Source organism: Papilio machaon, chromosome 4, assembly GCF_912999745.1.
Source record: "Papilio machaon chromosome 4, ilPapMach1.1, whole genome shotgun sequence".
NCBI classification, from domain to species: domain Eukaryota; kingdom Metazoa; phylum Arthropoda; class Insecta; order Lepidoptera; family Papilionidae; genus Papilio; species Papilio machaon.
The window spans coordinates 9,303,822-9,316,969 of NC_059989.1; the positions used below are offsets into that span (position 1 = coordinate 9,303,822).

Consider the following 13,148-nt stretch of genomic DNA (forward strand, 5'->3'; position numbering starts at 1 on the left):
GTGGTCAATTTCTACTTGGTATCGGCAGCAAAAATAATTCACATTTTTCTTGTGTTAGAAGATGTATTACGAGTGGCGGAAACGTCTAAGTGATTATCAACGCCCATGGACTTCCACAACAGCAGAGGAACGGATTCATTCGTCCTTCATTTTGTAAAACAATAAATTCCTACTAATAAATAACATATCCACACGTAAATTAATTTAAAAAACTTGTATTCCTAGTACAATAAATTATTTACTTTCGGGAGAAATCAGTGGCGAGATGGCACCTAGCACCAGCAACTTTATGTGAACTTAGCCGTTAGTTAAAGTGCTAAAGAAGCGGTCGACGTGTACCTGTGTTTTAGCAGAGGTGGGGAAGACGAGTATGTGCGTGGCGGTGACGTCTCGCGGCGTGTGCAGATGTGACTGTATGGAGGCCTGCGAGAAGCGCTCGTCGGGCGTGAAGCGGTCCGCCATGAGGCGCAGGCAGGGGTCGGGCTCCGTGGACACGAGGCAGGCGGACAGCACGCAGGGCGCTCCGCCCGGGTACAGCGCCGCGCAGCTGCCGCAGATCTCGCGCAGCACGCTCGACGCGCGCACCAGGTTCTTGCGCGACAGCAGGTAGCTCCAACCTTTCAGTTCGCCATGACCGATGCGCCCGACGCGGCCGACGACGAGCCGCCAGGGCTGCGCGGCCTGCGACATCACGCCCAGCGTGAAGTCCATCAGCTTGGTGAGGCCTAGTCGCCGTGCGGGCGCCGACCGCCGCCGCCGCGACCTGCAACATGCGCCCGCGCACCCTTACATAACGGACATACCACACCTACACAAAGCTGCGTCTACAAAACAATCACGCGAGGGAAATAAATTACTTGAAATGTCAGTAGTGTTTTAGTCGTGTGAATGACTTACCTGGCGGGTACGTGTATGTTGATGGCGGCGGTGTCGAGCAGCTCGCCGCGCGCGTCAGTGGCGGCGGCCAGCAGCCAGCGCTGGTCGTGCGACAGGCAGTACGCCACGAACAGTACGGAGCACTGCTCGCCGCACGCCGTGCCCCACGTCTCCGCCACCTCGCGCAGCGCACGCGGCGGTGCCAGCACCCACGCCGGAGTGAACAGCCGGTATGCCGCGCGGTTCTTCTCCTGGCATACATATACATACATGTATCACAACTCATTTCAAAGCTTATTAATTAATACAAATAATTTTATATTTGCACAATTAGCTTACATCTTTGTTATTGAGGAAGAGGTTTGCGTTGGCGGCGGTGCCGAAGCCGGTGAGCGACTTTCCGTTGGGTTGGTGCTGCAGCAGCCGGCGAGCGCCGCTGAACACGCTGAACGCCAGCGTGCGCAGCTCCGCGCCGCCGCCCCGCCCCGCGCCCCACGCGCCCCGCCCCGCCCAACATTCGTACACGCCCTCCAGCGATATAATCTAAAAGTAACATACATGTTCCTCATGTCATTTGTACGAGTAAAGTAGTACATCATTTCCCATTATGAAAACAATTGACATGTTTAGATTGATTTTACGCCTTTCATTACATGAATATAAATTTTTTACCTTTATATAAGGATTGTGATGATGCAGATGGTGATGTGCCTGTGCGGCGAGCCTCAACAAGGCATGTAGGGCGTGCGCTCGGTGCGCGTGCGCGGCTGGCGGCTCCACGAGGTACAACACGAGCGCCGGCGGGCCCGCCTCGTCCTCCTCCCACACGGGCGCACTGGCGCTGCCGCCGGCCGGCACCTCGCCGCCCTCTCCCGGCTCCCCGGGCGTGCCGGGTTGCTCGGGCGCCGCCGGCGGCCGCATGTTGTTTCCCTTCTCCGCCTCGAAGAGCACGCGCTCTATGTTCATTGACGATAGTTGAGAGGTGAGCTCCCGCAGCGTGTCCGCATACGCCCTGATGTACTCGCCGAGGCGGCCCGGCGGCAGCTCGCCGGCCCACTCGTCGGTGTCGGAGCGCTCGCCCGCCGCCGTCCGCACGATGCCGTCCCGCGCTATCCTCGCGATCGGCTGATGCCTGCCCAGCCGGCACGCCTCGTATGACGTCGAAAGCTCGCGAAAGAACGCTCGGAGCGGATCGGTGAGCGCCTCGCCGTCCGGTGCTAGAGCCACGTAGGCGACGTCGCGCGCGTACGAGTAGGGTTCTAATGACAGCCTCTCCCAGTGGCGCAGGGCATAGGGCGACAGGGAGATCCAATCACGATCGTGACCGACCAGCAGCGGCGGAACTGGCTGCGGCTCACACAGGTCCTCGTTGCCGCGCCCCGCCAGCCGGTGGAACTGTCGCCACGTCAATGGCCCCGTGACGCCGTCCCACATACGGGCGCCACAACACCGCTTCTGGATGGCGTCTTGTAGCAATGGTCGAAGTCGACGCATTAATCTGACGACGTCACGGGAGGAGCGCGGGGCGCGCGCGCCGATAAATGGCCAGCGATGTACGGCGCAATGCGCGCCCGCGCCCGCTCCCGCTCCCGCTCCCGCGCTCGCTCCCGCCACTGGCCCGCCCGCGGCCGCCTCACGCAACGCGCTCGCCGCAGCCGCGCCTCCGTCACTGTATCTATGATGCGAAAGACAAATGATCAAAACATGCATAGCAAATAATAAGAATAATAATAATTCCTAATAACCAAAAAATGAAAATAAGGTAAATGATAGGAATTACATAAGGCAATCTGATTATCACTTTGAAGATTCCATGATATTGATGATATATTCGACCGTTTTTTTAATATTCGTATACAATAACATTATTTATCTTCAGTACCATTGCTGTTGTTTACTTGTGAATTAACACGTGACTCACTCGAGAAGGTTAAGGCGCAAGTGGTCGTGTGCGGGCTTGGTGTCAGCGGCGGCGCGGGAGAGCGCGGAGGCGGGCCCGCCGGGAGGAGCCGCGCACTGCTCCGCCAGCACGCCCGCCACCTCCGCCAGCCCGGCGGCGCCCCGTGTGCCCCGCACTCCGCCCCGCCCGCCCGGGTCCTCCGCCAGACCCGTTATCTCCATCTCATCCTAATAGACATAACAATGTTAATTGTATTCGTGGACACAAAGGTATTACCATCAGGAGTTGTTTTCTAATGTACCTCATAGAAGAGTCCAGCGCGGTGCGCGAGGCGGCGGTTGACGATGGCGCTGAAGCCGCAGTCGCAGCGGCCGGCGTCCAGCTCGCCCGCCGCCGCCTCGCCGTGCGACAGGTAAGTGCCCACGTCCGCCCCGCGGATGTTGCCCACTTGCTGCAAAAACATTACACGTTCGTATCACTACTGTTAGGATTGTAACTTCTACTAGCGCTATGATTGAAATAATTCATATGGGAATGAAATAGTAGGAAGAGTACATACAGAGGTGTCGTCGATGTCGCAGACGCAGAGCGTGCAGCTGTCGAAGTTGTGATCGCGGAAGACGTTGAGCACGGTGTCTGCCAGCAGCACGTTGAGCAGCAGCGGACAGGCGGCGGCGGCAGCGGCGGCGGCGGCGGCGGGCGGCGCTGCTGGTGCAGACGGCGGGGCCAGCGGGCTGCGGCGCGGGGAGCCGGCCGCCGCACCGCGCCCCGCGCCCGCCTCCGCGCCCGCCCGCGCCAGCGCGCCCGGCGCAGCGCCACTCTTCGCGCCCGCCCCGCTCTGCTCCGTGCCCGGCGACGCCGACCTCTTCACGCCGCCGCTACTACTGCTATTGGTATTGTTTGTACTATTTTTCGTACCTGCGAATATGAAAAACACATTAACACTCGAATACGAAATGCGAGCTGTAACCGATGACCAGTTCGAATACTGTATAGGTCTGAGCGTATTGAGCGTGCTCACTCGAATAAATCTATGCTAATATTATAAAACTTAGAGTTCGGTAATCGAGAGTGGTGAATGGTTCAGGTGTTAGTTTACCGTTGCGCTTGGTGTCGGTGTCGGTGTCTGTGTCGGGGTCGCGCTTGGAGTCTTGCTGCCAGCGCGGGCGGTACACTGCGTGCGGCGGCAGCGCCACGCTGGGCAGCAGCTGGCTGGGCAGCGCCACCAGCGGCGCGTACTTGGACGAGCCCACGTACTTGCACACAGTCGGCGGCTTGAATACGTACGACCAGTCCTGGCAACACAACACTTGTTATCACTACACGTCATGGTGACTTGTATCGAGACCGGTTGTATGCTGTGATCGCGTGCGGTTACCTCAATGGGATCGGGCGGCGGCGAGCTGGGCAGCAGATGCCGGTGCGGCTGCGGCGTGGCCTCCTCGGGCAGAGAAAAGCCGGGCGAGGGCTGCGCGTGCGCCTCCATGCTGGGCGGCGTGGGGAACATCTTGCTGAGCTCCTCAGCGCGCACGCAGCGCCCGCCGCAGCGCGCCTCGTCGCACCGCCCCGCCTCACCCGCCCCGCCCGCCAACGCCTGCGTTACACACACACATTTTTCATGAACTTGTACACTCTTGCAGTCAGCACAACAGTATTTTTTTTATATTTTTAGAGACATAGTACTTTATCATACCGCGGACTGTAAAAATTGTCAGTCGAAACTGGACAGTCAGTTTTACAAGAGAAATAATATATTACAGAAATAAAATATGTAATTACAAAGTAAAAGTAACATTGTACAAAAATGTACTTAGGAAATAAAACGAAAAAGTATTAATTACTTTTTAATTTCAAGTTTATTGAAAGATAACATTAACTATCATATTTAGTTAGACCAATATTGATAATAGAACATTTAGATATAGTATAACGAAGCGAGATCATGCGACATGCATAGATATAAGGGGGTACACTCACAAGTCTTACCGTTTCATCACCGCTGGCCGCGTCGTCCGAGTTGTCGAAGATCTGGTCGAGGTCCTTGAGCGTGGGGCACAGGCCGTCCGACGTGAACAGGTTCTTGTACTCCTTGCTGTCTTCCTGCAGGTAACAATTACACCGTCAAATCACTTTAACTATCACATTAACATCTCATACAAATGTCGATAAAACTATGTAGATACGGTCCCATTACACTGTGACGCAATATTACGTAATGGAGTCGGTAAGCGAAGTTAGAAGCAGCGTGTACTAACGTCGAGGCGCTCTTGTTTGACGTCTGCGGCGAGGGGCGCGAGCGGGGTGTGGTGGGCGCGCGCTGGGCGCTGTGGGCGCGTTGGGTGCGGCGCTGGAGGCGGGGTGTGGGCGTGGCCGGCGTACAGGTCACCGCCGCGCGCGCCCAGCGCCAGTTCCTCGCTCCACTCCCTCGTATCCGTCTTGAACCGCTTCACTGGATGCTCCAGCCTGCAAGTATAATAAATATTATTTAAATATATTAATTTTTCATACTCATAATATAGATATAGCAATGGTACTTATATATAAAATAATTAAACATAGTGAAACCAGACAGAAGCACCATAAGTCAAATAGTTAATTACTAATGAATATTAAAATAAAGTAACAACTAAATGGTATAAACATGTCACCAAATATTGAACACAGCATTATTTGTCTGGAAGAATGTTGTTGCGCTATCTGGTATGTGTATGTAGCGAGGATAAGATCCACATCCGCCATGCTGCGGGCTGATGTGACCGTTACATTGTCTCGCAACTTGTTGCGTTATATAAACATTAAAATACAACTATGTTTAACTTTCTACATGCTGTAAAAATAATTCCATATATTCAATATTCTACGAAATAAATAAAAAAGACTAGAAACTATTGATTTAGAATTCAAAAACAACTTAAGTGTCTCGTGCAAAGATGATAATTGTATCAACATCATACCTGCTCCCCCGATGCCGGCAAGAATGTTACTTTAAATAAAACTCGGACACATAAATTAGTTTTTAAAAACTTATCAAATTTACATTATTATATCTTCGAAATTATGTCTAGAAACCTACGTATAAATAAAATTTTGACTTGTTGTTTAGTATAAGGTGCTTCGGTCAGAAATAAAAATATTGCAGTGTCACTGGGCACCAATAGATTAGCACAAATATCGTAATACATATAGTATCCAGTATGATGGTAAGTATCGTTTGTCGCCTACCATGCGTGCACGGTGGTGTAGTCGTAGAGCATGTGCAGCGAGTGCTCATCCTCGAGGGGGTCCAGGCGCTGCTCGGCGGGAGGCAGCGCGGGCCGGCGCAGCAGCTCCGGCGCCGCGCCCACCGCCCCGCCCACAGAGCCACCCCCACCCCCACCCCCGGCCACGCTACCGCACCCCGCGAACCCCGGAGAGTCGCCCTGCACAACACAACATACACATTCGCTATAAAAACTCACAACAATTATACGCCACCTAAAATTTTCCCCGTGTTTTTATTTTAGTTTTAATGTTAGCACATGATGATCGATGATTTTTTTTAGATATGATATATATAACTAGGAATACCAGGGATGGCGAACCAATGGCACGTCTATATCTGCATTAGACATTTCTTTAGAAATATGATACGTAAAGGTTTTCCAGCCCTGGATTAGACTCAATAACTAAATGTAACTGACTAAATTCCTTTACAAAATTGTCTGTTATTGCTTTTTGCAGGTCTTGTATCTACGTCACGGTGTGTGTGTGTGTGTGTGTACGTGTATGACTGTGAGATGTACCTGCGTGTAGGTCTTGTGGGGCGGCGCGGAGGGAGGCGCGGGCGTGGGCGGCGCGTGCGGGTCAGGCGTGGGCGCCGGCGTGTGCAGCGTAGTCGGCACTGCGCCGCCCGTCTACACGTAACCCACAACAATCTTACTCTATTCACTAATTCCACTACGCATATCAAATATTTTATGATTAAAAATAAATGACGTTAAAAGTACTAAATTAAAGCTTTACTATATCAAAACTATTTAAACATATTTGTGATACAATTTAGTAAATGGTTTAGGTTAGTTAAACAAATAAGGTTTATGATGAATTACACATTATATAATATAGTATGAGCATGTACAGACCTGGTGCGTGGTCAGCGCGGTGAGATGTGGGGAGGGGGGCGGGGCGCCGGCGGAGGAGGGCGCGGAGACTGCGGGCGCGGGCGAGGCGCCGCCGCAGCTGCCCGGCGAGCACGCCCCCGCGGCACCGCCCGACCTGCGCACGCGCACATCATACTTATATATATATATATCATACACAACATCGCTAACTAACAGTAAGAATCTTTATACCTGAAACGTAACTGAGACCGCTCACTTTCTTAAAGTCATCTTAATCAAATTAAATGCGTGAACATCACTTTCCCACGTTAATAAAGGATTAATAGTGTAACACAATCTCAATCGACAAAGATGAATTGATTGTTCTCCGGTGTACACTTCAAGTATGAATGATCAACCAAATCCGCGCATGATATGTCGTTCTTACGTAGCGTAGAGATGAGAGGTAGATGTTATAATGTATGTAAATCGAATGAGGTAATGAATTTTCGAATTGCATTGCCATTTTTGCCTTAAATGTTTTTGGAGGATTATTTCCGGGTGAATAAGCCTTAATAGTTCGTAATTATGTACGCTGTTGGGTAAAACAAATGTGTGAAGGTTTAAAGCTATTGTCAGGCATTTAGAAAATGCTGGAAATAGCTTGGTAACAAAGGATGTAATAGATTTTTTAACAAGACTGGTCGTAATGTACACTGTCACAAAAGTACCTCCTATGAACACTTGACGATGGAAATGAGAAATTCTTTCTTCACATCTCACTGTCTACGGATTTATTTTGTTTAAATTTATGAAACAGAAATTTCTGAGGTAAAATTGTTTAGATATGTTTGTTATTATTTCTCATTTTCATTGTTTTCAACTAAATTATAAACTTACACAGATAATTTCATATAATCCCAAAGCTGTCAAAGTTATGTAGTGATCGAGTTATATGTGAAGGAAATAGTATGGACATAAAGTTACCAAGACAAAAAAAAAACATGCAATACACTATATTACATAAATATAAGCTCAGCGGGCATTTTGACATGCGAACAAGCACTACTGCATCATTTTGGCTCTAAATGCTTATTGAATACAATAAGTTCTTACTTGTGATCTCGTCTGCGGTGTCAATAACGTAAACCTACCTTAGTTGGTAGGGCGCTCGATAAATTTTGAGTATTTCAGGTTACGTTTAAGTCAAAAATGTGACCTGCACCGCCCTTACCTGTTGACGTCGAGCCCCGCTCTCATGATGTACTCCTTCCCCGGTGTCATTGTACACATGACAATACCAGTTTATACTTGTAAGTTGCAAGGTTATTAAATAGTTTCGATGAACCACAGTTCGAGTTAAACAGTTTTCGGATCCAATGAGGCATGTCAATGTCGGACGTACACAGATGTGCGGTGTAACACTTGCAACCGCGTGGTCCAGTATAAAGTGGTGCGGGTGCGGGTGCGGGTGCGGGCGTACTCACGTTGGTTCGCGCGGCGTGCGCGGCGCAGAGAGCGTGTGATGCGCGGGCGCATGGTGCGCGGGGGCGGGGGCGGGGGCCTGCGGGCGCGCGGGGCGAGGGGCTCGCCGGTGGAAGGGCGGGGGGCGGGGCGTGCGCCGGCGCCGCCACCTGCACAACACAACGCTACTGCCGCCGGCCGCACTACTGCCGCGCTACCGCCGCGCTACTGCCGCGCTACTGCCGCGCTACTGCCGCGCTACCACCGCGCACTACTCGCGCCCGCACGTCCGTGTGACCGTTACCGACTCTACCACCGGCTCTACTCACTACCTAACGAACGCCAGAATTACAATACACAAAACGTACGACTAAACTGTGAGACTTGATAACAAGCGCGCTTCGTTAAATCAATAACATGCGGAAGCGATTAACCAAACTAGACCACTACATAAATAAGCGAACAAAAATATAAGTCATGCATGCACATAAACATAATTTCTTTCTTGTACATCTTTATAAATCCACTATTAGATTCCTTAACAAAAATCTAGAATTCTTATATTTTAATATCAATAATATTATATTAAATAAGAAAATATTAAACTAAAATATTAAATTGCTCAAATTAAGCTTAGACAAAAATTATTTCATATCAAACATACATCCCGCAAAAAATCTATTACAAATTAAGTAAAACTCCATAACCAGTCAAGTCTCACATAAATAAAATTAAAAAGCAATAAAAAAACTAGATATAAAAAATATATGTTGCAAATAAAGATATAATTAAGTTAGATGTCACACGAACGAGCAGAGCGGAGATGAGCGCGAGGTGACACAACGCGCAATGCTCACACGGAAATATCAACATCTCACATTACTATTAACCTTTACAACACAACATTCTAGCTACAATATCTTAAAACAGTTATTTTTTCGTTAACAAACTGTTGCTTTGGACATTTTTATTTTGACATGCAGTAAAAAAAATATCCATTAAATAATAATTGCACAAAGGAAAAATATTTCTCTTTATCATGAAAGGGTTAAAGCTATAAACAATTGATATTTCCGTGATCTTAAAAACTATAGCTAAATTTGCATCAAAATGATGCCTAAACTTAAAACTACTTCCCTCTACAGTATACTATATATTTATAAAATAAACTATATTTTTTACTAAAAAAAAAAACATTCACATAACATCTACCTATCTATCTACATGTCTACATGTGAACTACACCTTTAATCTAAAATGTCGTAAACACGACACAAGGTCGATAACAGATTATCATGCATTTTATGCTCTAAGCGTATCTTCTCCGACTTCGATACGCTTCAACTTCATTCCGATGCATGTAAACTATATAATTATATTTGTATATAAAATATAATGTATATATAAATACATACACACGATGTTCGTACAACTACTTCTATATGCTTCAACAATCTACAGTATTAATGTTGTACTATTAGAAAATGAGCACTGAATCATTTACTGTTATTTACTACTCCCCCCCCTATCCCCACCCCCAGAAGAAAAAAAGTATCCCTTAAAAAAATTTACAGACCTTTGCTGAATCAAGGCTTACAAGACATACAATTATCGCTTAAAAGATTTAATATAACAAAAATTTCCTCTGTACAAAATAGCTTTTATTTCAAATAAATTAAGGTTTTTTTTAGTTGATATTTGATAAAGCAGTTTACGATACAGTACACGTTTCCCAAAAAAAATGTTTGTGTTTGTGCGTGTGTGTGTTGTATGGGCGTGGACGTAAATGTATGTGTGCGGGGCGGGGCGGGGCGGGGCGGGGCGGGGGACTCACTTTGCGCAGGAGCAGGGCGTTTTGCGCGTGGGGTCAGCAAAGTCCTCGCTCTTGTCGCCCACCGCCTCGCCGTAACACAACTCCGCCGTCTGAAAACGTTACTTCATTTTCTTAAATCCTAATTACCAATAGCTATCAACATTTTTGAATTAAGTAAATGAAAAATTAGATGTATGGATAAAGAGATACACTATATTCATAATCTCTGAATACTTGTATAGACAGAAAATATCCTGCATTAATTTCGGAAGTCTACTCAGAACTGACCACATTTCTAAGTCAGCACTGTTTCCAACTTCCTAATTAAAAAAATATTATATAGATAGTAGATAATACAAAAATAGGATAATACAGAATTAGGTAGTAGGTGGTGTAGGTGGTGTGGGTGGTGTAGGTGATATAGGTGGTGTAGGTGATGTAGGTGGTGCTATTGATGTAGGTGGTGTAGGTGATGTAGGTGGTGTGAGAGATGTAGGTGGTGTGAGAGATGTAGGTGGTGTGAGAGATGTAGGTGGTGTGGGAGGTGTAGATGGTGTACCTGGTGGGGGTGGGGTGTGGTGAGTGCGCGCAGTGTGCGGCCGGCCAGGGCGGCAGCGGCGGGCGGCGGCGCTGCGGCCGGCGTCTCCATCTCCGTCAGCAGCGCGTACGGCAGCGGGTAACGCATGCGCACGCCGCCGCACTCCACCTGCAACACATCTTGTATTAGGCTTCACAAGCAAACAAACCTACAACTAAACTACGTTTCTACATCTACAAAACAATTCATAAATTGATTAAAAGTAACATTTTATATTAGGTGACATGGTTCTTTTCAAATATTTTTGCAGCCCAAGGTCATTGTGCATTGTGCATTGGTGCATTGTGCACCACACTGAAAGTTGTGTTTTGTGCAACGACTTGCACGAAGTTAATGTGCGTACCTCTACAGCGCCGCAGCCGTGCTCCAGTGGGTAGAGCTGTCGCCAGGCGTCTAGCAGACGAGCCGTGGCCGCGTCGCCGTCGCTCCACTCGCGGCCCGTCACGCGACCCTCCAGACCGAACGGCGCCAGGATCACTGCAATAACCACAATACTGCGTAAATCGATGATATCAAGCTAATGTAACTAAGTGAATGACGGCAACTTTAAGGCGTTTTTAATTCAGTTTATTATTTGAGAACAAATATGAGCAACAAAGTGAGAGGTGGGCAGTGAGTATTTTACCGTTGGCGTGTTGTGCTGCGTCGGGGCGTGCGTCGCGTGTGTCGCGTGGCGCGTCGTCTGCGGCGAGACGCGCGAGACGAGCCAGCCGCTTGGTGGTGAGCGTGCGCACGGGCGGGTGCTGGCGCACGTCCACCGACGCGCACACCGTGCTCTCGCCGTGCAGGAAGAACGCGAACGAGAACGACAGGTGCCACGGACTGACAAACACACAAACAAACATTACTACTTTATATACACACCACATAATATTGTTTTGCAAGGAAACAAAAATCAGATGTAACATAAATAAAATGTTGCTTATTTGTAGTAAAATGTTCGAAGGAGAACGAAGTTATACCTCTATCTTAACAGGTGCAACACAGAGATCTTCATTCATAATATAGGAAGTGAACTCTAGTGTTTCCACCGAGCTTCATTTGAAACAATTCATAGGAAATGCTTCAAGTTTTACTTCCATATGGGTATCAATTTAACGTAATTATGTTAGTAAAATGCGTTCACGTGTGGTCGTAGTTACCTTTTCCCGACGTCTTCTTCGTCGCCATCGTAAGGTTGGACAAACCACTTTCCCAGTCTCACAAAGTCCCGCGATAACAAGCATCTGAAATTATAATAAATATCTTATAAATATAAACTTTGATCATGGTATGGCAGTGCTTATATTCCTCAAGTAATAAAAGACACAGGTGCGGCTTCTATGTCATAGAAATGCGATGTCGTAATGCATCACTACCGATGCACATATTAATTAATATTGCCTTTACGATTGCTGATTTTACAGCGCGTCGCCTCTGGCCCAGTGCGCAGGAATAGGTCTCACAAGGATATTAAACAACGGTAACGGTGCAAGGTACGCAGTGTAGGTTACATACTTTTACTTTATATTTCTTATAAGAAAAAAAATCGTTTACATTAAAATTATTATATAACATAATTTATAAAGGCAACGGTTAATGAGAAGTAGGCGGAGCAGGAATCCCATCATTACCGCTTATCGTTTCAATATCGCACGCGGACCGCACTTTAGCGACCCGCCCGCCATGCCGCCCGTAATAAACAATTCAACGATAATATTTCTTTACGGCGGCGTAATGCTTCAAATGTTTAAGATAATTTGCCGTCGTCACGTTAGCACGTTTAGAATTTTATAAACACCAGTTAGTTCGTTAGCTCAATAAGTTCGTTAATATAATTTGATTTATGTTCATTGTTTGAAAGAACCGAATTTAAAGATTAACTATCAGTCACGCCATCATTTGTTGGTGTTTTCTACCATAGACCTACATTCACTACAGAAGCCGGCGTTCTTGTTCTGCATGGTATAGGCCTTCCTAAGTAAAAAGTACGTACGTACGTACGTACTTTTTACTTTCATATCTTAGGATTTTTGAAGTGTGCGCGATGACCTTTAGTAGTGGGATACGTACAATGGAATAATTTGAACGTTCACTGAGATAACGTCCATATTACGTCATTACGTATTAAATGGACAAGTCACGAACATTTTTGTTTTCATATTAACCTTATTATTACGAATACTAAAGTCGATTTCACTACGAGTCTGCTCTTATTTTGCCCGTGTTCAAATACAATAATTATTACTACTTATTGCTCAACTGAAAAAATAGAACTGTTGCTACAATAAAGATTTCCAATAGTTATTCATTTTGAATCTAAAAATTATACATTTCGGTCACACTATATTATATCAAATATCACGAGAAAATACCATTGCGTATCGAACAATTTACTCGACAGTGGAAATAATTATGTAATTGTTTGTTAATAATTTA

At 47.1% G+C, this 13,148-nt stretch overlaps 1 protein-coding gene across 1 annotated transcript in view; it reads right to left on the reverse strand.

Annotated features, from left to right (window-relative positions):
• LOC106720622 (mediator of RNA polymerase II transcription subunit 13) overlaps positions 1-13,148 on the reverse strand; it is a 59,732-nt gene that overhangs the window by 1,502 nt on the left and 45,082 nt on the right. Inside the window, exons 4-22 of the mRNA XM_045686859.1 lie at positions 11,873-11,956; positions 11,356-11,552; positions 11,074-11,207; positions 10,692-10,838; positions 10,154-10,242; positions 6,898-7,030; positions 6,559-6,669; positions 5,999-6,195; positions 5,032-5,239; positions 4,754-4,876; positions 4,155-4,370; positions 3,876-4,071; positions 3,336-3,694; positions 3,078-3,227; positions 2,798-3,003; positions 1,549-2,551; positions 1,216-1,419; positions 898-1,127; positions 340-763 (exon numbers count right to left, since the gene is read on the reverse strand). Of these exons, the coding sequence (XP_045542815.1) occupies positions 340-763; positions 898-1,127; positions 1,216-1,419; positions 1,549-2,551; positions 2,798-3,003; positions 3,078-3,227; positions 3,336-3,694; positions 3,876-4,071; positions 4,155-4,370; positions 4,754-4,876; positions 5,032-5,239; positions 5,999-6,195; positions 6,559-6,669; positions 6,898-7,030; positions 10,154-10,242; positions 10,692-10,838; positions 11,074-11,207; positions 11,356-11,552; positions 11,873-11,956 (4,411 nt within the window). The remainder of the gene's footprint in view (positions 1-339; positions 764-897; positions 1,128-1,215; positions 1,420-1,548; positions 2,552-2,797; positions 3,004-3,077; positions 3,228-3,335; positions 3,695-3,875; positions 4,072-4,154; positions 4,371-4,753; positions 4,877-5,031; positions 5,240-5,998; positions 6,196-6,558; positions 6,670-6,897; positions 7,031-10,153; positions 10,243-10,691; positions 10,839-11,073; positions 11,208-11,355; positions 11,553-11,872; positions 11,957-13,148) is intronic.